Source organism: Mandrillus leucophaeus, unplaced genomic scaffold (genome assembly GCF_000951045.1).
Source record: "Mandrillus leucophaeus isolate KB7577 unplaced genomic scaffold, Mleu.le_1.0 Scaffold484, whole genome shotgun sequence".
NCBI lineage: Eukaryota > Metazoa > Chordata > Mammalia > Primates > Cercopithecidae > Mandrillus > Mandrillus leucophaeus.
This window is the reverse complement of record NW_012105187.1, coordinates 685,799-710,989: the sequence shown is the minus strand read 5'-3', so window position 1 is coordinate 710,989 and position 25,191 is coordinate 685,799. Positions and strand designations below refer to the sequence as shown.

General features: G+C 41.3%; 1 protein-coding gene across 1 annotated transcript in view; it reads right to left on the bottom strand.

Annotated features, from left to right (window-relative positions):
- The window catches only part of LAMC1 (laminin, gamma 1 (formerly LAMB2)), a 132,706-nt gene that overhangs the window by 33,262 nt on the left and 74,253 nt on the right, over positions 1 to 25,191 (bottom strand). The window contains exons 2-11 of the mRNA XM_011995332.1: positions 14,570 to 14,874; positions 10,174 to 10,304; positions 7,935 to 8,101; positions 3,871 to 4,059; positions 2,952 to 3,069; positions 1,914 to 2,012; positions 1,685 to 1,821; positions 1,146 to 1,268; positions 865 to 1,054; positions 445 to 557 (exon numbers count right to left, since the gene is read on the bottom strand). Of these exons, the coding sequence (XP_011850722.1) occupies positions 445 to 557; positions 865 to 1,054; positions 1,146 to 1,268; positions 1,685 to 1,821; positions 1,914 to 2,012; positions 2,952 to 3,069; positions 3,871 to 4,059; positions 7,935 to 8,101; positions 10,174 to 10,304; positions 14,570 to 14,874 (1,572 nt within the window). The remainder of the gene's footprint in view (positions 1 to 444; positions 558 to 864; positions 1,055 to 1,145; positions 1,269 to 1,684; positions 1,822 to 1,913; positions 2,013 to 2,951; positions 3,070 to 3,870; positions 4,060 to 7,934; positions 8,102 to 10,173; positions 10,305 to 14,569; positions 14,875 to 25,191) is intronic.

Here is a 25,191-nt window from a genome sequence, read left to right as displayed (position 1 = left end):
CGCCACCTCAGCCGGCTAATTTTTGCATTTTTAATAGAGATGGGGTTTCACCATGTTGCCCAGGCTGGTCTCAAACTCCTGGCCTCAAGTTATCTGCTCGTCTCAGCCTCCCAAAGTGCTGGGATTACAGGTGTAAGTAACTGTGTCTGGCCTATAATTAGGTTTTCTAGAAAATCTATTCATATACAATGTAACCTTAATTGACCTACTGATCAATTGAGTAATCAATTAGTGAATAATACTATTTACTAATTTTACCAAATTTTTTCCAGGTCCTTGAAAGCAGTTAAAAAACGCATTGTTCTTATATATAATTCATGTATAATGTGGTTGTTATACACTTCTCAGTGTTATATATTAGGAAAGAGAAACTTTTGCATTATCATGAATCTTTCTACCCGATCATCTTTTTAAACAACTCTCCTAAATTATATCATAACTTACTTCTCTCACTGTATGTCCCACGGATCTTGATAGAGGTCAAGTTGTTTAGGAGCTTCTGAAATTCAAAAGGGGTAAGAGCAGGCCTCCAAGGGTAATCTGTTGCTTCATGGAGCCTGGAGAGAAAGGGCCACATTAACCTCTGTAAGGATAATTCTGGATGTTGGGGAAACATTTCTTATTCATTTATGCCACCAACAACGCAATGCTCTGACAATCAAATCAAATAAAAAATGAGACTATTGATTTGTTAGTACAATTGGAAAAGATAAAGGTAAACAAAGGAAGGCTCCCTTTTACAAAATCACCACAATAACCCAGAAGGTTTTCTTTAAAATATATCTAGAGGCCAGTTAAACTTAAATAAAGACACCACTTTCACAATGCTAGTCAAGTCTCATTTTACAAAGAAGGCTATCTTACCTGAAGACATACTTCACAGTGGTCTCACTTGGATAGGAATTGCCCTGAGCGATCAAGGGCACAGATACTCTTAAGCCAGCTCCCTCAAGCACAAGGTCTTCTGCAGAGAGGCGAGTATCTCGCCTGTCCACTCGAAAGGAGAAGGAGAGGTTCTGACCATAACTCAACACCTGCTTGCCCAAGAACTTTGCTGGAATGCAGACACAATGGTGGGCAAGAATGTGAGACTGAGATTAAACAGAGGCACACAGCAAGTCAGACTGCTTTCTAGCCTTACTTACCAGGAGCAATGAAGTACCTAGGAAAGTAGCTGTCTGAGATCACGGCAATATCTTGCCTCTCAGAGGACCATTCCAGAGATGCTTCAGAGCCATCTCTCTGTTCCACACGCCACCCATCCTCATCTGCAGGTAGAGAAGGAAAACACAAGCACTTTACACTGTAAACATCCTGAATTCAGGTCTTCTATGTACCATAAAAATGTGTAAGACCACATCTTGTATACAGAAAGGCATCAATAAACCTTTTTAAATAAATGGATCCTACAACAGTACCTATATATGCTATACCACTCAAACTATATTTTACTTTATTACTATTTACATAACATTTGCAATCACTATTCATTGAGATAAATTCTAAAGCCAAAAGTACATTTTCATTAAATTAAAAGGCCAAACTATAAAAACTATGCATGCTAAATAATACAAAGTGTTGCCAACCATCAAAAAGCCCTCAAAGAGTTACTGATTTTATTTTTAAAAATATTTTAAGTGTAGTCTCACAGCTCTAACAGGTTGGGGGATGAGGTCTAAATTACCAATCTGAAAGGTAGAGGAGATAGAATAAACACTGTAGCCAAAAGCATTTGTACAGACAGAAGAATGCCCAAAGCAGAAGCAGGGTGTGCAACCCCTAGGATTAGATGATTCCAGATTAAAAAATCCAGGTTTGCATCTGAAAAAGATTAAGACACACTCGGTTACTTTTTTTTACTTGAACTATGGTAACAGAGAAAACACAATGCAGCCAGAGGAAGAATGCACTACCTTTCACAATTGAAGCCTTCGACATTGTCTTTGCAAACACATCTTCCTGTTTCAACATTACATTCATCTATGCTGCCAGAGGGATCACAAGAGCATGGCCTATTCAATGAAAAATGGATAAAACAATCAGAGAAGGGAGAAAAATTCTATTCTTAAAGCCAACCCTTTCTTTCTCTGAGACAGTTTTTTTTTTTTTGAGACAGAGTCTCACACTGTCGCCCAGGCTGGAGTGCAGTGGCGCCATCTCGGCTCACTGCAACCTCCACCTCCAGGATTCAAGTGAATCTCCTACCTCAGCCTCCTGAGTAGCTGGGACTACAGGTGCACACCACCACACCCAGCTAATTTTTGTATTTTAAGTAGAGACAGGGTTTCACAATGTTGGCCAGGATGGTCTCGATCTCTTGACCTCGTGATCCGCCCACCTCGGCTTCCCAAAGTGCTGGGATTACAGGCGTGAGCCACTGGCGCCCAGCCAACAGATTTTTTTTTTTTTTAAAAGAAATACACATAGAACAAAATGGATCCTAAAGTCTTTTTTTTTTTTTGAGACAGAATCTCGCCCTGTCACCCAGACTGGAATGCAGTAGCGAAATCTCAGTTCACTGCAAGCTTAGCCTCCCAGGTTCATGCCATTCTCCTGCCTCAGCCTCCTGAGTAGCTGGGACTATAGGCACCTGCCACTATGCCCAGCTAATTTTTTTTGTATTTTTAGTAGAGACGGGGTTTCACCATGATCTCGATCTCCTGTCCTTGTGATCCGCCCGCCTCAGCCTCCCAAAGTGCTGGGATTACAGGAGTGAGCCTAAAGTCATTTTTATATTGGTTTCAGTCTAAGATAGTCATCCCATTAAAACTCTGCTTACTCTCTGTACAAGCCAAACCCCTGTGGCTCACCATTACAGCTAGTCCTCAGTCTTGCTGACAATTATTATGGGAAAAATATTTACCATGCTGCCAATAAGCCACAAGATCTATTAATATGTGTTGACTACATATAGATTCTGCCCCCTTCTTCTGGCTTTGAAAATATTTTACCTGCATCCTGCCTCAGTGAGAGAATGGAATCCAGGCTGGCAACGGTCACATTTGTCCCCCATTACTCCTGGCTTACAGCTGCATCTGCCGTAACTATCACACTGTGTGCTTAGAGAGCCTAAAATGTAAAGTGCCTATTGTCAAACAAAAATTCGGCCAGATATGTAAGTAAAATCAATGTGTTAAAGAAAGATAACTGGTAATTAAAAGCAATGCCTGAGAACCAGTATGCAATCTCCTGATGGTCACAAAGAGAATAAAAACCAAATTTTAAATCAGAACTTTCTCAAAATCATGCCCCTTTAAGCCACGGGATTTTAAGTTTCTAGACACATGCTAAAATGAATTCACTCATCAATGTTGAAAATCACTTTGTACCCAATGAAACACTACATACAAGACCAGTTACTTCTCTGTGGGCGATCACAGCCCCTTAAGGCCCATGTCTAGAATTTAAGTATTTATAGGGCTAAATTACAAAAATAAAGGTCAAACTCTTGAAGAAATGGGCTAGACTAAGAAAGCTGTGCATCTCTGTACACACACCAACATGCTAAGAATAGTTTAGCACTCTAAGGAGATTAGACTAAACAAAATCATTAACAAGGAAGAACTCACAAAGCAGTTAACCTTTTACAGTCAAAGTTCAAATTGTCTCTACGATCCTGTTGGTAATTATTTACAGAACCATTACTCAGACCACCACCCCCCTCTTACACACCAGAAACTCATCTGAAGGTTCAACTTGGTTAAAAAAGGTGGAGGTGTGGGGTACAGACAGATCTTGACTCATTTCTGTGTTATAATATTGTACACACTTCCACACTTAGTTGTGCAAAAGCCTTGGAAACAAAGCTTTCCTTTCTGGGGGTCCACGGAACTATCATTTTGTCTTTCAATCCATCTTCCTGTCACTTACCCACAGGACTACAGTGGCATGGAGAGCAGGCTTCATTGTTTCCAAGGCGGAAGAAGTTCTCCCGGCACCTCTCACAGTGGGCGCCATCTGTGTTATCCTGGCAGTTGGTACAGTGACCCCCATGGCCAGTAGAACGATAGAGTTCAGGGTCAAAGTAGCATTCCTGGGATCGACCATTGCAGTCACAGGCTGTCAGTCAAAACACATGAGTTACATCAGATCTGGGTACCTTTAAGAACAGCATTTTAAGACTTAAAACCAAACATAATTTCCCACATCTCTGAGACAGACAGACGGTGGTAGACTAAGAATGACTACCAGATGCACTGTTTATCAACAACAAGAAGGCCAGGTGCAGTGGCTCATGCCTATAATCCCAGCACTTTGGAAGGCTGAGGCAGGCAGATCACCTGAGGTCAGGAGTTCAAGACCAGCCTGGCCAACATGGTGAAACCCTGTCTCTATTAAAAATACAAAAAATTAGCCAGGTGTGGTAGCAGGTGCCTATAATCCCAGCTACTTGGGAGGCTGAGGCAAGAGAATCGCTTGAGCCCGAGAGGCGGAGGTTGCAGTGAGCTGAGATCACGCCACTGGGCAGCAGGCTGGGCGACAAGAGCTAAAACTCTGTCTCAAAAACAAACAAAAAACCACCACCAACAAAACCCAACAGTATGTCAATAAAGGGTATATATAGCCAGAAGATAAAGAAATGTTCCTCCCTCTAAAAAATAGCACCACCATAAATTACAAGGAATTCCCATACTTAGAAAAGAAACTGCCTCCAGGTAATTGTTCATACACAAGTAAAAGTCAAATCAAATTACAATTCTCCTGAATCTTTAGCCTTTATTCTAGTATCAGCTCCAAAAACAAGGTGGCATTTTATATGCAGGCTTCAATTTACCTTAACTTTTTAGGCCTCAGATGAGTCAAATACATTAAAACACTAACTTCCAAAGTGCCAGATTATTTATATATCTAGACCGGGGTAACTTGAGACACATGGGTTAAAATTAGTGCCACGACAGATGAAAGCAGAATTAAAAAGAAACCTAGATCCTCCAGAAACATCCATGTACAGGGAAGCCTCAACTCCAAATGGGTGATCTGTTAAGTAGCTATATTCCCTGCAGGGCACAACCATATTTTAAGACCAAGTATCTGTAGTCACAGAAATTCCTTACTATATTTACAATAAAAAGATTTTTTTCTGAGTTATTGATTCTTCCCTAAATGTAGACAGTATCTTGAAATTATAAAATAGATAACTTACTATAATATAAAATAACAAATAAAAAGAAGTTTTATTTGGTTTCAAATCGAACAGGATATTGTTGTTTTAAAAAAATATTTGAATATATCTTTTTTTGAATACATTTTTCTTTTCTTAATGTAGACTTCTTCCAACCAAAATCATGAACACATTTTGATTTGTTTTTTGGAGACAGGGTCTCACTCTGGAGTGCAGTGGTGTCACCATAACTCATTGCAGCCTCAAATTCCTGAGCTCAAGTGATCCTCCTCCTGCCTTAGCCTCCCAAGTAGCTGGGACTACAGATGTGTGCCACTATACTCAGCTAATTTTTAAAAAATTTTTTGTAGAGACAAGGTCTTGCTATGTTGCTCAGGCTGGTCCCAAACTCCCAGGCTCAACTGATCCTCCTGCCTCATCCTGCCACATAGCTGGGAGTACAGGCACATGCCACCATGCCTGGCTAATTATTTTATTTTATTTTTTATTTTTGCAGAGACAGGGTTTCACTATGTTGCCCAGGTTGGTCCCGAATGAGTCTCCCACCTTGGTCTCCCAAAGTGCTGGGACTGCAAGTGAGAGTCACCATACCCGGCCCCTTTTGTTCTTATTCTCTCTTCCTTATGATCAGTTATTTATAGCACAGTATTATAATTGTAAACTTCTTTAGAAACTTGAGTTATTGCCACCAAAAAATCTGAGTTTTGTTAAGTTAGTTTTAAAGGGCCCTTTTCCTTCTTCATTAGCTATTTCTCTTCCCTCAAGATGCCCTAGTTTATCCCTCAATCCACCAAGCCCAGCCCACCTAAAGATCTGATGTTGTGAGACGGTGAAGCGGAATAACACCCCTGTCCACGCCGTCCCAACCCACAGCTACAGCAAATGCCATGGCTCCCTCCTTGAGAGAAGGTAGTTCTCTTCCCTAGCCCTAGCATCCTGACAATAATGTAGTATTGTCACGACATCCAGAAATGTCACTCTTTGAAGTGTCACAGTGCTGAGGGGACTAACGAGAAAAGCAAATTGACTTAGTTCCTCATCAAAGTCCTTTAGCTACAGTACTCAGTTCATTTGCTAGAGGTGAATTGGCAATGTTTGCTTTTTTAAGTAACTTCCTGGATAGACTCAAAATACGACATTATTAAGCAGAATGCTTTTCAAGCACACGTCCATTTATTTAAATGCCACATCTTAGGAGTATTCCATTCTTGTACCAGCCTTTATTGTATAGCTTCCAACACTGAATATTACAGTTCAGTAATAGAATTAAAGAAGCTCAAGCAAGTGCTTACAAATGTTAGAGGAGGCTGTAAATTTTACTTGCAAATCTTAGGATTTGTTGAAAAGACTTCGCAGTTCATTGGAAATAGTCATGAGTTAAGATAGTGGTCCGTTCTCGGCGTTTCTGCAAATAATTTTTTTGTTTGTTTGTTTTTGTTTTTTGAAATGGAGTCTCGCTCTGTTGCCCAGGCTGGAGTGCAGTGGCGCAATCTTGGCTCACTGCAACCTCTGCCTCCCGAGTTCAAGCAATTCTCCTGCCTCAGCTTCCCAAGTGAGTAGCTGTGATTACAGGCATGTGCCACCACGCCTGGCTAATTTTTGTATTTTCAGTAGAGGCAGGGTTTCACCATGTTGGCCAGGCTGGTCTCAAACTCCTGAGCTCAGGTGATCCAACCCCATCGGCCTCCCAAAGTGCAAAGATTACAGGCGTGAGCCACCATTCCCAGTCTCTGCCAATAATTTCTGCAAGTTAAGAGTATCTTCTTTCTTATTCTCTTTATTCTTAAAAGAACATGATAAAGAATATTTGTAAGGACATAAGAAAACTATTGCTGCTTTAAAATCATGATTAAAAGGTTCCCTTCTCCTGAGATTTCTTTCTCTATCTGTTCAGAATAAACCACGATATTGTGAAGGGATAAACAATATTTTAAGTTTTTTCATTTTACCTTTTTCTAGGAATACTAGGACCTATTCTTCTTCCCAAAGTTACCCACCTCTCCATCGGAGGAGCGGGAAAATTCTCCCTGTTGTACTCTTCAGTGAGATAAAGAAAAAAATAGTTTTGAGAAATAATCTTGTGCAGCCAGGCGCAGTGGCTCCCACCTGTAATCCCAGCACTTTAGGAGGCTGAGGCAGGTGGATCACCTGAGTGAGGTCAGGAGTTCGAGAACAGCCTGGCCAACATGGTGAAACCCCGTCTTACTAAAAACACAAAAATTAGCTGGGCATGGTGGCATGCACCTGTAATCCCAGCTACTTGGGATGCTGCGGCAGGACAATCACTTGAACCTGGGAGGCGGAAGTTGCAGTGAGTTGAGATCACTCACTCCAGCCTAGGTGACAGAATGAGACTCAGTATCAAAAAAATAATAATAATAAAATAATCTTGGAATGGCCATCTTAGCCTAGAACTCATTATATTTGATACATGTTAATTACCTTGGCTGCCTGAGCATTGATAAAAATAATACTATTTTAAAGGGGAACAAAGAAGACTAGAGAAACCATATTCTGGAGTAGAGTACACTGGCCCAGTATTTGCATCTAAATAAATTTCTAAACCTTGCAGATGCTCCTCCAACTCTGGGACGTGTGTTCATGAAGGAAACACAAAACCCTCAGTTTGCCTTTACAGTGAATTGCCCTCATCTATGACTTTCCTCTGACTTGAATACTACTCAAATTACAGAAAAAGCATGGCCTTTCAGAGCTTTCCTTTGAAGGAGGAACAAAAGGAAGTCACCCATTCCTTCTTCCACCCTTGGAAGTCCCCAAGACAATCGACAGGCTGACGCCATGGGGCACTCACGCAGGCATTCACTGGCACTTTCTGCAGTTGCCCTCCTCCACGGCCGGTCATTGAAGAAAGGAAGACACTTTTCACAGTCTACTCCATATGTGTTATGTTTGCAGTTACACACCAGCTTATCAAATTCGTTCTTCATACACTCGCTTGCGTGTCCGTTACATTTACATCTGGGGAGAGAAGAGACACTCCAAAAAATTGAATGGCTGCAAAGTCCCAGACATGCACACAGAAAAACTATGTACCCAAAGAGGTAAGTTTTACCATTCAAAAGCGTAAACCGAGGAACTGAGCAAGATTAAGTAATGGCTGTTTGAATTTTCAAGGACGAAAAAAAATTAAACAAGGTAGCTTTACTTAACAGGGGTAGGGATTAACCAGACATGAAAAGAAAGTCCCTAACAATTTCTGAGGATATCTGAGGATCAATTCCTGAAGTCAAACCTGTGTATCAAGAGGCAGCAGAATGTAGTGGTTCAGAAAAGCATGGACTCTGAGGCCAGGCTGCCTGGGTTTGAAACCCTTCCCCATCACTTACCAGTGTAACTTAGCCTCTGTGCCTCGCCTGTAAAACAGGGATGATGATAATGCCTATTTCATAAGGTTAATGGGAAGATCAAGGAGTGCTTTATTTATGTGCTCAGGATTGCACAACCACAAAGTAAGTCGATGAACATCAGCAATTATTCGCCATAATGATTTTAAAGTATTCCGACCTAAAGGTGGTGAGACACATTAGATACCTCACCCCCATATGGATGTCTGGTAGTCAGACTAATATCCCCTGAGGTTGTTTGGAGCAAGAATCCCTGAAGGATCCCCTAGATGCAAGTATGATAACAAACTAAGGACTCATGGAAATTCCCATCAATACTAATGTGCACCGTGGAGTAGTAATGTTTCCCTCACTTGCTTCCTTAATGACAGCAATCGGTCTCATAGCTTCAACTACCATTCACTGATACACTAGAACACTTCAGGATCATTGACAGTGTGGCAGGACGAGTCCCAAACTTAGATCTCCAGCTTTCATTTTCTCTCAAGCTCTTATCCTTGACTGCTGCACAAACTTTGACGTCCCCCATGACCTGAAATTTTACATATGTATAACCAAACTCATCAGTGTAGCTCATCTTTATTTTGTTAATAGTACCAACCATTCTCCTGATCACTAAACCTTAAAATTAAAAAAGCACCTTTGACTGAAGTCCTGGTTCAAATAAAATGCATCTCTATGTTCCTTTCCATTCTGTTGCCACCAGCTTAATGTCATGTATTTGTTGCCTAACCCAGCATCATAACATGAATATAAATTCCCTCAATTGTACACTACTTTTACCCTGTTTGCACATTAATCCTCCTGGCCCACTGTTTTCTTATCAGAGTCTTACTCCAAATATTCTGCCTGATTTCTCATTGGGTACAGTTCCCATCAACTTACACTAAGCACCAATCCCATACCGGAAACAATGTAAGCAAAAGTAAGTTTTCCGCTCTTGGGATCTCACGGTCTAACACAGGGGAGGTAAGTCCAAGACTCTTCATCTGCTATTTAAGGTCTCTGGCCACCAAACTATCTTTCTGGTTTACAACTCTAAGATTCATAAGAGATTTTCCTTCAGTTAAATGGGTTTCTACTCTCCCATCTCTAAACTTCTGCTTATGACATGTCCATCCTCTTGCATTCAACCAAGGCATCCTCCCCTTCCTTATCCAAAGCTTTCAAGACCCAGCTCAGATGCCATCTGCTTCTCTAGCCCGGCAGTTTTGAATCATTCTTGATATGTGGCATCTATTCTACTGCTGCTTTATCTATTTTTAAAAAACAGGTGACCACCAGTATTTCAGTTTTCACATATTCATACATCTCCTACCCTGTTCATTTGTAAGATCCGAGAAGGTCAGGACTTCTCAGTAGGATAAGGTGAGTCTTACCCTTCCTCAAGTGCTTCACAGTGCCTTTGTACTTAAATTGTCAATAAGAATTCACTAAGTGTGTGGACTTGACAAGGTTTTGGAAAATCTACATGCTTAGTTTCCAGAACGAGATCTGACAGTGAAAATATCCTAGGCTGCTATCTGTCTTTCTAGCTAAGCACGATCACACAGGAAGGACTGTCGCTCCTATTCTTGGTAGAGAAAACATCTAACAACGGTATTAACACAGTTGTAAACAAGTTGCTAGATTCACCTCTACGAAAAGCTCCAAACACTTTCAAGACTAATTTAATAGTTTACTTACCTGCCACCCACAGCAAAATCAGAGATCGCATAATAATAGGACTTGAGAACTTTGGGATCGTTAAACACTTCATCTCCAAAAGTGTTCAGGCGATTAAGAGTTACTCTGATGTCAGTGGCAGTTACCCATTCCTGTCAGGAAGCAAAAATAGAAACACAAAAGAGAAGTGGAAGGACTGAAAATGATATAAACATGACAAAATGTTCTCAATCACTAACTTATCATTTAGCTTACGCCCTCTTCTAGCACTCAATCTATTATAATATTCAATGACTTCTTTAATTTTCTAATATTTTTCTCCTTCTTGACTCTTCCCTTCTTTGATTTGTTACTGTACTACTCAGAGTCTCAAAACACAAGGATAATAACAAATTTCTTTGCAAGGCTGCTGAGAGGCTTAAAATATAATGTGCAGCATACATTAGGGACTCAATACACATGCCCCTTCCCTCCATCCTGCATCCGCACCCCAAATACAATCAGGGATACCAACTCAGAGCTCATGGAGCACCACACTTGGATCAGAGATGCTGGTCATTGCCTGCCCCTGCCCATGTTATAGCATCTATTCCTCCCTGCCAACCCAAACCACTACTGACAGATCTGAGGGAGATGCCCAAGTACTTGCTAATAAATCATTACATAGGCTTGAACCAATAGGATGTTGTCTGTGTTTGTCTTGACCCTCCCTACAATATCACCTTCTCTCTGAGGCCTTCCCTGGCCACCTTATCTAACATTGCTACCCCTCCCCAACTTCCTATTTCCCACTCTCACTTTATTTACATTGTCTTTTTTCACACACACCCTACCCTTCCCACCACACTGTAAGTAGTACCATGAGGGCAGGAAACTTCTGTTTTGTCCACTGCAATTTCCCTAGCATGCAGGAGGTATGCAAACTATTATTTGCTACGTGAATGAATGAATTTGAAGAAACCACAACTTGTCAAGTTGGTAGGTATACCATAATGGCAGAGGACAAGAATGGGGGCTGTAGAGTTTTTCCCTAGGTTTTATGAGATCTAAGCCCTTACACTGAGCTAATTTTAGGCAGATATTTACATGTGTGGTAGAATGCTATGCTAATGATCCCAGTGAATAATGTCTGCTAGGGCCCACACCCAGTGCAGTCTCTTTCTATGCTGACTCTAGGCTTGGGTGTGTGACTGGTTTCAGCCGTGGGTACATCAACAAATGTGACATAAGCAGAGGCTTGATAAGTACTTGTGCACAGGGACTCACCCTCCCAGATCACTTACACTGTGGTATAAATCCTGGTCTAGCCTCCTGATAATAGAAGACCACAGGGAGACAGAGACCTAGGCCCCAGCTGACCTGTCAGGCGAAGTGACCCAGGCTAACACAGAATCATGAGAAATCATAAATCACAGTTATCTAAAACCATTAGGTTTTGGGGTGGTGTATTACATATAACCACTCAAAGATAGCATTTCCATTTTAAGTCCTTCCTAGGGACTGCACAACAAAATCACCTTTGGAGACGTAACAAGCAAGTGCAGAGGTGCAGACATCTATGTTTTCAGAAAGCTGCAGGTGAGTCTGGGAGGCACAGCCTTGATTGGGAACCACTGCCTTAAGCCACACCAAATACCTGGCATACAGAACAACATGGAGAGCTCATAAAAGCTAATCTCCACAAAGCCTTCAAGTATAATTAGAAAGGAGAAGAGACGATGATTTCACCATATCCAAACTTGGAACTCCAATAACAACTCCTACTCACAGCCACAACGGTAGGAATATTTTAGTCGTCTGTAATGTAAATAGCTAAACATATCTCTGTGTTTAGTGCTTATTATATCTTTTACAGGCTTCAACCTTATCACAGCTCTCTTTGAATAAGAGCTTCTCAAAAAGCTAAGCCATTTTTCTTCCTAATGGGCATCTTTAAAGAACAGACCCTGGAGCTAGACCCTGCAGATTCTGAATCCCAGTTCTGCCAGTTAAACTGTGTGATTTGAGGCAAGTTACGTCCTTTCTGGGCCTCTGATTCCTCACCCGTAAAACGGAGACAATAAAAGTATCTACCTTACAGAGTTACTGTGAGGGTTAACTGAGGTAGAAAATCAAAAGGCTTAGAACAGTGCTTGTCACATTATAGTATGCTACAGTAAGTGCTTCAATAAACGTAAATTATTATCATAAATCGATACATGCTTAGTAATACTTATAATAGGGTGAAACCAAGAAGGGTCTCCTTCCCCATCTGGGAGATTACAGCTTCTGCAGGGAGGTTCAGGGAACAATGAAGAGAGGGAGAGAGGTGGGAGTTCCCTCTCATTGTCAGATCAGCTAAAAGTCAAATTAGCTCAACTTCTTTGGCAACTGGATATCAGAGACAGAGCTCTTACATCCAGAGACACATAATTAATGTTACTCCATAATGAAATAGACTGACCACGTCTATGCAGATGCCCATAGCAAATTTTTTTTAATGCCAGGTCATAACCCATAGCATTTTTACCACACATAGTCTCATCACCTCTTATAGTTTCACGAGTTTCTATGGCATAAAGAGCAACAAACATCACAATTCCTACAGTTGGGGAAATGGCTCAAGACAGGCAGAGCAGGTGTACAGTTAGCAAAGGTGCCAGAAAACCACAGTTACAACTTTGTATTACTGCATTTTCCTATTGACTACACTGTTCTTTCTATTGTTGCCTCATCAGGACAGGAAAATGCAATAATTTGCTGTAGGAAAGAAAGAAGTCTGGCAAATGATTGCTAACTGATCAACTTAAAAAGTATTTGTAAGGTCACCTCTCCACTGGGCATTCAGTCTTCTGCTTTTTCTTTTCTTTCTTCTTTTTTTTTTTTTCTTTTTTGAGATGGAGTCTCACTCTGTTGCCCAGGCTGGAGTGCAGTGGCATGATCTCTGCTCACTGCAACCTCTACCTCCCGGGTTCAAGTGATTCTCCTACCTCAGCCTCCAGGGTAGCTGGGATTACAGGAACCTACCACCATGCCTGGCTAACTTTTTTTTTGTATTTTTAGTAGAGAGAGGGTTTCACCATGTTGGTCAGGTAGGTTTTGAACGCCTGACCTCAAGTGATCCACCTGCCTCGGCCTCCCAAAGTGCTGGGATTACAGGCATGAGCCACTGTGCCTGGCCCTGCTTTTTCATCTGTCAAAATCAGCTATCCTCTCTGTCATTTATTTTGAACACAACTTATCTCCATCGCAAGAAACACTTTTTTGCAAGGCCTTGGCAAGAACACTCATTGCTCACTATAACCTCAGAGTTTACCAACAGCTTTCACATTCATGCTCTCCCAGCAACTTACAGAAACACAATGGAAGGGGGGAAACTAGACCTACAGAAAAATACATTCTTATCTTTTGTCACTGTCCAAAACCATACAATTAGAAAGAGAGTCCCTGAACATAATAATGGAGAGAAAGAATAAGAAGATCCAAATTAGAAACCCTAGAAAAATGGGGTATTTCCCACTGAGAAATCACAACAGCTTTTCACATAATGTACACAGCATTTGAAAACCCATGATCAGACTATCTTGTTGCAGTCAACTAATATAGGCTATCCCCATGTGTTTGTTGACTTCAGCCATATGCAGCAGCATCTCCAATTCTGTGTTAAAGTACTGAGTACAGCATGAGGCTCATCAGCTTTTCCATCATCAAATAGCCGGGACATATGAAAAGTTCGCAGAAATCTGAGCAACACAGAAGAATTCTGTATTATGGTGTATGAGGAATATGCATGTAGAATTCATGAGGACAAATAAACCCTTCTCAAACAGGGAAATGTTTCTATCACAGTGTTTAAGTACAATGTTATGGGTACCTAAATTAATATCCTGTTACTAACATCCATCCTTTTAGGTGATGAGGAGTTTCTTTAATGATAGGCAGTGGTGCCAGACAAACCTAATCAAGATTTTCCTGTGTAAAAATGTGTAAATATCTTGCTTCAACTGTTTCCCTTTGCTAATTTTAAAAAATACTTTTTATTTTGTCAAATCAAAAAATAGGTAAGAAAAGATTCAAGAAATCTGGGTAATTAGGTCAAATGTTCTCTTCAAAAGGTCGGAAGGAAAATGTTTCCACCTCAGATACAGAGACTACCGTTAAAATTGTTTGACTTTTTAAAAAATGTGTAAAGTTTACATCCTAGAATAGACCTGCAAGTGCATAAGAACAAACATCAACCAGGCAGCAGGAACAAAACTACTTTCCTTTACTTATTAATAGTACACAGAGAGCAGAATCAAGCTCTCTGTCTGTGTTGCTCAAGTATTCTACTCTGACCCGGTACCTCAGAAGTGGGAACACAGGCCCCGCTACAATAATCTTCCCGCACTTCACGTTATAGAACTAGCTGGCTTCAGGCCAATCTGTGAGAACTTACCTGCAGCACAGGGCTATTGTCAAAGTTATAGGCACTTGGCCTTCCTTCCAGGGTAGAAAAGGCCACGTTGCCCCCAGTGAGGGGAGAAATGTCACTGAATTCATCAGTACACAAGGCCTGCTGCTCGTCCCCTCCTGTCCTGATGAAGCCGCGGTTTGCCTTGGAGTAGGTGTTCTCACAGGAACCACTGTAGTACTGGTAAGGAATCCAGGGCCCATCTTCCCGCGTGCGTTTGTAAATGGCAAAGCTCTCTGGGCGGCTGGTATGGAACTTGAGACGCACATAGGTGATGTCAAAAGCTTTTCCTGTGGGACAAACACATCGAAGGTCGTAAGTCATATGTATGAAGCAAAGAAATGCCCTATATTCCCAGCTTAGTTTAGAACTTGACAAAGGATACAAATCACCTTGTACACATTAAACCAAGAAGACAGGCTATTCTAAAACAGAAAACTACATATTTTCCCACAAAATGACAAATGGCAGTTGGGTCCATAAATTGGCTCATAAAGGCCTGTCGTGAGGTGCGTTGTGGAAATTTTGTGTGCAATGAAAACTGGTGGCATATGTTAGTACTGTACTTATACTATTAATTAAAACTAAAATTGAATTAAAAGCACATTTATTCTTAATGCTGGTACTTCAGTAAAAGCTTAATTAAAAGATACAAAAGCAAATATATGCTGACTTTCTAAATGGGTCTCCAGACCCTTTAAGACTTTAAAAAAACCTTATTCTCTATTAACTGTAATGTTACTCTTGATGCAGGAAGAATATAATCAGCACTATTCTTCTACTTATCTACCAGGTTAAGATACAGACATTTGAAGACGGGAGGACAGTGTTTGAGAGACATAGCAGGGAGTAGAATAAGAAAGAAGAATAAAAAATTCCTTCAGTAGATGAACAATGAAATGGGGGGAAAAAAGAGAAAGGTAGAAAGGAGGTCTAAAGAGGTTGTTTGAATATGTTCAAAAGCGAATATATGAGAAATGAGCTCCGAGCAGAGAGGAAAAGACAGCAGTCACTGGGGCAGACAGTTCACTGCAAAAGCCAGAGTGTGGTCTTATGGTCAGGATGGCTTCGTTGCCAGCCAGTGTGTCTTCACATGGGTAAAAGAAACAAACACCATTCATTCACACATTGGGTCCTGCTATCTCTAACAATATCTATACTTTGCTACTTCTATGTTATAGTGAAGATCTCAGTTTGGTCAACAAGAACTTGTTAGGCACAAATCTATGCTCAGCTCTATGCTATATACATCAGGGAACGGAATGTGTTAGACACAGGGATCCTTGCACTTGAGGAGCTTACAGTTTTTTTCCTCCCTAAGCCAATTAATTCAAGAACCATCCTAACCCTCTCCTACAAAACCCACAGAACAGCAACTTCTGTGCTCTCAGAAGTGTTGAGGAGAGACTTCTGTCACTTTCAGTTCCTCATACCCACTAGTCCCTGAGAGACAAGGAGCGATTCCTCACGTGTGGCCTGGACCCCGCTATGTCTCTCTCTGGCTGTTGACTGGAGTCCCCCTCTCTCCTCTCCTGCACTCAGTGCAATACAGTGCGGCTCTGCCTCTGTGTGGGGTGGGGCCTGCTGCTATCCTGTTGCTGGATCTGGGACTAAGTGGGTGTGGTCAATTCAGGGAGGAAAAGAGCAGAAAGCCTATGCAAGCTATGTGTCCAGGCCACATTCTTCAACTGAGCGTTCTCTATAATATACTGACAGGAAGAGCCATATCTGACGATTTCTCAACTGGCCCAGATCTTAAAGGAGGCTGGATTAACTGTCCCTCACATACATGAAACATACTTGCGCACACCTTAGCTTCAACACAAAGCCATGTGGCATGACAGAAAGAACACAGGACTGGGCATTTTGAGACCTGAGTTCAGATCCTGCCTCCCTCCTTCACTAACCATATGATTTCTGCTCTGCCATTTTCTCTTTGTAAAAATGATGACAATCCCTGCCCCACCTACTTCGAGAGTTGCTGGAAGGTCAAACTAAGATCTACACATACTTGACTAATTGTAAAATTCGATACAAATATAAGGCATTATCACAATGGGGTTTATAAAGAACATTCCTGAACTGGGATTCTGAATATGTTCACACAAAAGGACCTGACTATTCCTGATACAATTACCAAAGGATATTATACAAACATGAATATTCTATCTAGGATGCAGTGCATTTTGCCTAGACAGAGGTCACACAAAATACAGTTTACACACTTCCTGTTAAAAGAATGCAAGTTTTACCTGTATCTCTTTATTCCGTCAAAAATGTCAAGACATCACCTTTGAATGAGGGCGAGGTTATAGTACAGTATCTGTGGCATTCCAGAGACTCACTATCTAAGACATTCCAGAATGGTTAAAGTAATTTTACTCATGGGTAAGTGGCCTGGATTGTTCAAAGGCTCACTCACTAGTCTGTAGATCACAGATTATCCTTGCTTCTCTATTTTCTATCTTTCTGATATCTCATTGTTCTTTAGCAACCCAATGGCAACTGACTGGGCCAAAGGAGAGAAAGTAGAATCAATCAAGGCATCCTGTGTTCCAATCAACATCTATACTACAAAGCCACACTCGGAAAGAACCAGGCATGTGTCTCTTGCTGCAGGCACAGACGCACAGCCACAAGTAGCAAAATGTCCAGAAAGCAATTATGCTAGCATTAAACTCTGATGCAGTCTACTTTGCAGGTGCTGGCCTGGCCTTGCTGGCACTGAGCTTCATTTTCAGGGCTACCTTTCTCATGACAACCTACAGCCACAGCTGGAAATGAGGGAGCTCTGTGGCAGTCTGTATGGAGGCTCACACACCTCCAGGACAAGAGAGCCATGTGCACTGTCCTCAGAGTTGTATCAACCCAACAGCGCATACAGACAGCTGCAATTTACAAATCATCATGAGATGATTCCATGACAGGGGAAGTGCATCATGTTTGGAAAGCATGGAGAAGATCATCTAACCCAGATTTACAAGTTCAAGAAATGCTTTCTAGAGGAAGAGGCATCTAAATCCAAGACGTGAGGAATGCTTAGAATGAGTTAAGCAAACAGGGACCCATCGTCCAGGCACATGAAATAGCATGTATGAAAGCCCAGAAAACACAGAGGAGTGATCACTGGAGGAATTAGAGTTGTCTAGGGTAGCTAGAACTAGAAAGTGGCTGGAGATGAGGCAAACAAGGAGCAGAGCACGCCAGGCTACGGTCATGTTTAAGGAGCAACTTTACCTTAAAAGTAATGGCCAGCCACTGAAGGCATTAAACCAGAAAATACATGACCAGGTTTGATTTTTAGAAAGATTAGTGTGGAGATTAGGTTGGAAGGGACAGGAACGAAGATGGGGAGGTCAAGATGTGGCAGTAATCCAGGGAAGATGACAGAGGCTGAAGAATGGGAACAGAGGAATGGAGAGAAATGAATGCACCTAAGTGAGGTGTAGGAAGCCGTTTTCAACAGTAACTTAGTAACTGATGCACTACAAAGCGATAGGGAGCTGCTTTTGAAGGCCTCCTCACTTGTCACTGTCAGTACCCTGTTTCACTGTCAAAGTTGCTTTTTCCCATTCCATGAGGTGGAAGCATTAAAAATAACATTCAGCTTTCTAGTTTAAAATGAACCAAGTGGAGGGTAGTACTATTCACTGAATAGAGAACAGAGAAGAGTGGGCAGGACTGGAGGCAGGCGCAGGGGCAGGATGGAAAGATGAATTCAGTTTCAGATACACTAGTTTGGGGATGCCTGCAGGTCATGTAGATGAGGAAATGTCTGTAGGGAGCTGGATGTGAGCAGTTTGACAGGTCAAGAGAGATATCTGAGTTAGAAACAGAGACTTGGGACTCACTGGTATGTAGATGGACACTGGAGACTTGAGTACAGTTCAAGCCCATGGAGTAAGCGTGTTGCGTGAAAGCTGACTTCTGAGACCACCCTAAGGTGCACAAACGTTCACAGCACACACAGAGGAAGATGACAGAGGAGGCTATGAAGGGCCAGCCAGACGGAAGAAGGCAAGTAAAAGAATAAAAATGTCACAGAAGCCAAGGAAAGACAGTTTCGAGGAGGGAGAAATCAACAGGGTTCAAATATGCTAGGAGAGTCAAGTAAGATACTGACTAAGAAGTATTCATCAGCTTCAAGCCACAGAGGTCGCAGCTATACCAAAAGCAGTTCCAGGGACAGGATGGCAGTGGTTGGAATTGAGAATGGGTCGGGCGTGGTGGCTAACGCCTGTAATCCCAGCACTTTGGGAGGCTGAGGCAGGCAGATCACTTGAGGTCAGGGGTTCGAGACTAGCCTGGCCAACATGGTGAAACCCCATCTCTACTAAAAATTCAAAAAATTAGCCGGGGGTGGTGGTGTGCGCCTGTAATCCCAGCTACTCAGGAGGATGAGGTGGGAGAATCACTGGAACCCAGGAGGCGGAGGCTGCAGTGAGCCGAGATCACGACACTGCACTCCAGCCTAGGCGACAGAGCGAGACTCCCTTTCAAAAAAAAAAGGAATTATTCAGAATGGACAGCAAGCAGACACAGTGAGTGTAGTTAATCTACCATGTGGTCCGGCTAAAGAAGAGGAGAAGGAGGGGAAGATGATATTTGGAAGGGTTACAGGGCCAAGGAAAGACTTATCTTTTTTTCTTTCTTGTTTTCTGATAGTAGAGATGAACGTGTATTAAACACTGTTGTACTTGAGTCAGCAGAGAGCGAAAGGTGAAAAACAAGCTGGAAAACAAGAACGGGATTCCATGTTTGTTGGGAGACTGGTTCTCTACAGAAAGAAACCTGCCTCTTTGCTCTCTGTCTGGGTACATATGCAAAGTGACTTTGCAGGTTTTAAGGGACAGAAGTTGAAATTCGAGTTCTACCAATGACTTTTTTTCTGTGTAGCGAAAATTCAAGGATACCTGCTAATGACTGGCGGCAAAGTCAGGGAGTAACGTTGGGTGGGGAATATTTGAACAGAGTGTAGCCTGTAAAGTCATATCCCCTCCATAAACAAAAAACTCAAGGGCAGATGTTTAGAATGAAGCACACAAAATTAACCAATACTTCCTGCTCTGGGTCCTACAGTTCATGCTGGCTGAGGGAATGAGAGGAGGGGAACAGGCCGCATCAACAATGAGAATCCAGCCTTTGTTCACGTAGGACCAAGCCAAAAAATTCTGCTTAATAGCCACTGTGAAGTCCAGCAAAGATAGCTGACTAGAAAAAAGAAGGCTTACTGGGCAGAGACCAGGTGGCTAAAAAGACAGCAGAAGGCCATGCCTTTGTGGAACATCTCTGTGGAAGTGTGATTTCCACTGCAGCATTCAGCATCCGCACTGCCAATATAACAGAAAAACAAGAAGACAAGGGGACCAAAGTTGCTTCAAGGAATTTGGAATCCAGTCTGGATAAATAAGAAGGCAAATACAGAAAATGGAATAGAGGGGTCAAAGTGCGAGGTATGTGTGTTATCTGGAATTAACTACAACCAGAACTGGAACACTAAGGAGCTTCTTATTCTGTTAAATAACTCCACTGGAGGGTTACCATGTCGTCTCTCTCACCATACTTTCCTACTCTGTCCATCCTACTCATTTCACAATTGACAAAGTAAGAAGATTCAGTTAACAGGTAGATGAATAGAAAACAGGACCAGATCTTCTAATTTCCAGTCCGATGACACTACTAAATTATCATCACACTGTGGGAGCAAGTCAAAGTAGACAGTATGGCTTTAAGGTAAAGTAGCCAAGCCAAACAATTAAGGAAAACAGTAAGTGCATTTCTGGATGTATTCCAGCAACTATTCAACCAGAACATCTTCCACCCCTCACCCCATGTTCACGCACATGAAGACTAACCATGGATATACACACCACCAAGAAAATGTTTAGCTTCTGAGTGTTCTACTGCCCCTCTTCCTCCCCCTGCCACATCCCTTCCATAAACAAAAAACTCAAGGGCAGATGTTTAGAATGAAGCACACAAAATTAACCAATACTTCCTGCTCTGGGTCCTACAGTTCATGCTGGCTGAGGGAATGAGAGGAGGGGAACAGGCCGCATCAACAATGAGAACCCAGCCTTTGTTCACGTAGGACCAAGCCAAGGAATTCTGCTTAAGCCTCCTACGTGGTGAAGTATTTCTAATCTCTCTGAATAGGGGAGAAACTCTTCTTGTCTTAGAATTGGATTGAAGCACTGACTGCTAGGGAACATAAATGCTTCTCTGTTATGTGCTACTCAGAAAAATTCCATAAGGATCTTGTGAAATAACCTCCTTTAGAGTTTAGTAATGAATGACAATGGCCATATAGAATTTCACAAAATTGCAAAATACCCTTCCACAGCTTGAATTAGAAAAAGAAAACTAGTTCATTCTAAAGTATCAAATTAGGAGTCACTGGTTCACCACTGGCTCTTATGTGCTAACTCTCTGGAAGTCAGAAAAGGAATGCTCTCCTTGAAGCCAGACTTGATTTTAGGAATATAAAACTAATAAAGTTGTAGCACAAAGTCAATTAGACATGGGGTGTGTTTAGGCTACTAAATGGGATTCTCCAAACAGTTAACACAAACAGTAGTCACAGAAAGCAACTATTTGAAAATGTTTTCAATTTTGTTAGCATAACTGCTGGCTGAAACAAGAGTTCCCAGGCAACACATCCAGCTGCACACCAGCTGTTATTGTTCCACCTCAGCGGATGGATTGCACAAACAGAGTCTCACCGATTAAGACGACCCAAGGCCAAGTTAATACTGACTGTGGGATCCTCAAGCAGACACAGGCAGGCGATTGGAAAGCCCTACAGAACAACGAAGCACATAAGGAATCTACTGAGATGATCTGGTACAGTGCAGTCACTCTAGTTGCTGAAACACTCACTCTTCATTATTGCCTGTAGAAGGGCTAGTTTCTATTGGCTAAAACTTATCTTTAAAATGGTTTGTTTTTAAAAACTTATTATCCTGTTCCTTTCCCCTAAATTTCTGTACTCCCTTTTCATTGCCTCCCCCTTGCCAATCAGTCAAATGCCGACAGTGCAAGAGGACAATCCCTTAGAAAGTATATTTAGATCAGCACAACTTAAAAATGCAGACAAGTAAACTTTACAGCTTTGTATAAAATAGTAATTCCTAACTAAATTTATGACAACAAATGCAATGGAACTTACAATTTGAGAAAGCATCCCTTTCAAATGAATGAACCAAGGGCTTCAATAATCATGTTTTCTGAGTACAGGCAATAAGCACTTCCTATCACACTTGGGCCATTGTTAAGAACCGAAAGACACACTAAGACGAGCAGAGATAGAATATGGAAAGTCTCAATTCTATGTTGCCACAGTGAAATATAACAAAGCAGGTGGGTAAAAGAGAAGATATTTTAGAATTTCTCAAAGCTAACAGAATTCTATATCAAAAGCTATTTATAAAAATAATGGAATGATTATCACTATGGAGCTAAGAGGAAAACAAAAGTTTTGAAATAGACGGTATGATTTTGGAGAAGATAAACCCATAATCTCTATGGAAATTAGATTTTTCCATGAAGTATCAAAATTAAAGTTTAAGCCAAAAAAGACACTTCTCTTTCCCTATCACCCTCAAAATACTACTTGGTGCTATGGTTAAATAAGATCACAGCACTAATCTAATGTAGAAGTTCTCAAAAATAAAAGCTTTCTGCTTGCATTACCTAATTGCAATGCCCCAAAATGCCATATACACTTCAGTAAACTGAAGGGCCAAAATTGACTAATCATGGTAATTAAAATGTGATCATAAAACAGCCATTACATGCATACAGAGAGAATTCTTAACTGAACACTAGAATGTCAAACACCCTTGGAGAGTAATTTCAAATAAGTGCAAATCACTGTTAGAGGGTACAAACACTTTCCACTATCAAAACATATGATAAATTCATCCTGATCTGCATATCTTTGCCATTTTATTTGACATACTCACCAAAAAAGATAAGATTCCCAAGTGAAATTTTAAGCCAAGAACTGGGGAATATGCCTTATTAACCCAAACCCCATGCTTCCAAGACTCAATACCAGACCTAATTCATGGTGGTAGACCACAGGCATGAATAAGTCCTGGAGCTGGGCTAAAGGAACAAGGCCAGCATTCACCCCTACTCATGCAAGCTGAGGCAAAATATCCATTCACTCTGCTGAACAAAGTTCCCACTACAGGGATTTGACTGACATAAGATTTAATAGAGTTACAAAGAAGGCAACTAAGTTAATTATAACACTAAATAAATAAAAAGACAATTAAATATAAGCTACATAAGCCATATTTTAGAAATGTATAATTGTTAAGATATGAAAAAGACACCATAATTTTATGGGAAGCTATTTCTTGTTCTGTGATATTCATATACTATTGAAAGCTGGCTATAGTTTGGCTTTTATCTGTAACAGAAGGGTGAAAAATATTTTTTTTTTAAAAAAAGAGAAAACCATCTAGTTAAAAAAACAAGATTCTATAGTAATAGACTAAGGTCAACTCCAATAATCCCACAAAGTCACAAAAAGTTGACCAAAGTTTACTTTTTTTATTCAACAACTATCTGCTAAGTGAAGTTAATAAGTCCACTGTGATGTGCTATTTAAAATACTCCAATCTGGCCAGGCGCGGTGGCTCACGCCTGTAGTCCCAGCACTTTGGAAGGCCAAGGTGGGAGATCACCTTAGTTCAGGAGTTCGAGACCAGCCTCATCAACATGGTGAAACCCCATCTCTACTAAAAATATATAAATTAGCTGAGTGTGGTGGCGGATGCCTGTACTCCCAGCTACTCAGGAGGCTGAGGCAGGAGAATCACTTGAACCCAGGAGGCAGAGGTTGCAGTGAGCTGAAATCACACCACTGCACTCCAGCTTGGGCGACAGAGCAAGGCTCTGTCTCAAAAAACAAACAAACAAACAAACAAACAAACAAAAAACTCTAATCCTTCATTTTGCTAGAGTGCCTTTTATTCTTTAGTTTCATTCCTAATAAACTCGGTCCCTAATTCCCCTAGATCATGTACTATTCGCATCTGTCCTCAAAAGAGGAAATAATTACAAATTACAAATACCATAAGATATCTTACATACTAAAATGGCTTTCTCAGTTTTCACAACTGCTTATTAATTTCTTACCACAACCAGCCATTAGATCAAGGTTAATAGCTATGACTGGTCTTGATAATTACTCAAGTTCAAATTCTTCCATTCATTCAACAAACATTTACTGAAAACCTACTATGTGCCAGTCCCTGTTCTAGGCACTGGGGCTTAGCAGAGAATAAGACAAGGTCTCAATGTTGTAGAACTTACAGTGAAGTAGGGAGCATGCCTGGGAAAGGGGTAGATTTTAAAATAAAAATGAATATTCTGTGTGTCAGATGATGGTGAAAAATGAAGCGGGAATAGAAAGTTTGTGGAGAGCCTATTTAATTCAGCATTATCAGAGATGGTCTCATGACATGGATAAGGTGATACCTGAGCAGAGCCCTGAAGAAGTAAAACAGTGCAACATCTCGGGGAAGAGCATTCCAGGAACGGCAAGTGCAATACCCTGAGGCAGGCACATGCTGGCAAGTTCCAGGGAGTGCTGAGGAGGCCAGTGCGGCTGAAGCAGCAGTGAGTAGGGTGGAAAGGTATTAGGAGATGAGGTGAGAGAAGCTGAGAGGGGGAGGGGATGCCAACATGGAGGGTTTTGTAGGTCACTGTAAGACTTGGTTTCTACTCTGAATGAGATGAAACCCACTGGAGAATTTTATACAAAGGAGTAACAGGCTCTAACTAGTATTTCAAAAGGATGACTCTGGTTGCTGTACTTACCAAAGACTACAGAGGGGATGACAGAGAAACAAGAAGATGAGTTAGAGGAGTTTTGCAACAATCCAGCTAACAAATAATGGTATTTTGGACATATTTTGAGGGTGGAACAAACCAGTTTTAGTGATGGACTGGATGTGGCATGAAAGCTTTGCCTTATACAATTGGAATGATGAAGCAGTCACGGAGGGATGGAGAGTAAGAAACTGGGAGTTCAATTTCAGATATAGTAAGTTGAAGATGCCCATGAAACCTCTAAGTGAAAATATCAATTCAGCAGTTAGGATATACGAGTCTGGAGTTCAGGAAGAGGCCGCAGCAGGAGAGAGAAATCTGGAAGTCATCAGCATACAGTTAGTATTCAAAGCCATGGGATTAGAGGAAAACAACTAGTGAAGGGATATAGATAGATAAGAGGTACACAGACTGGGTCTCGGGACATACCAACTTTTAGCAACGGGGGAAATGGGGAGGACCCAGCAAAGGAGACCGGAGAGAAATAGCCACTGAAGTAGAAAGAATACCAAAAGAGTAGAATTCCAGAAGCCAAATTTTAAAAAGCTTCTTTTAAAAAGAAGAAGAGAGTGATCAACTGAACTTTGTCATATACTCCTGAAATGCTAAGAAAGATGACAACTGAGCACTGGCTACTGGATTTGGCAACCTGGAGGTCTGACCTTGAGTGTTTTGTTAGAATTGACAGGAATGAAAGCCGAGAGAATACTGGGCACAAGGGAAGGGGGCACTGGAGACAGGTAATAAAAACAATTTTCCAA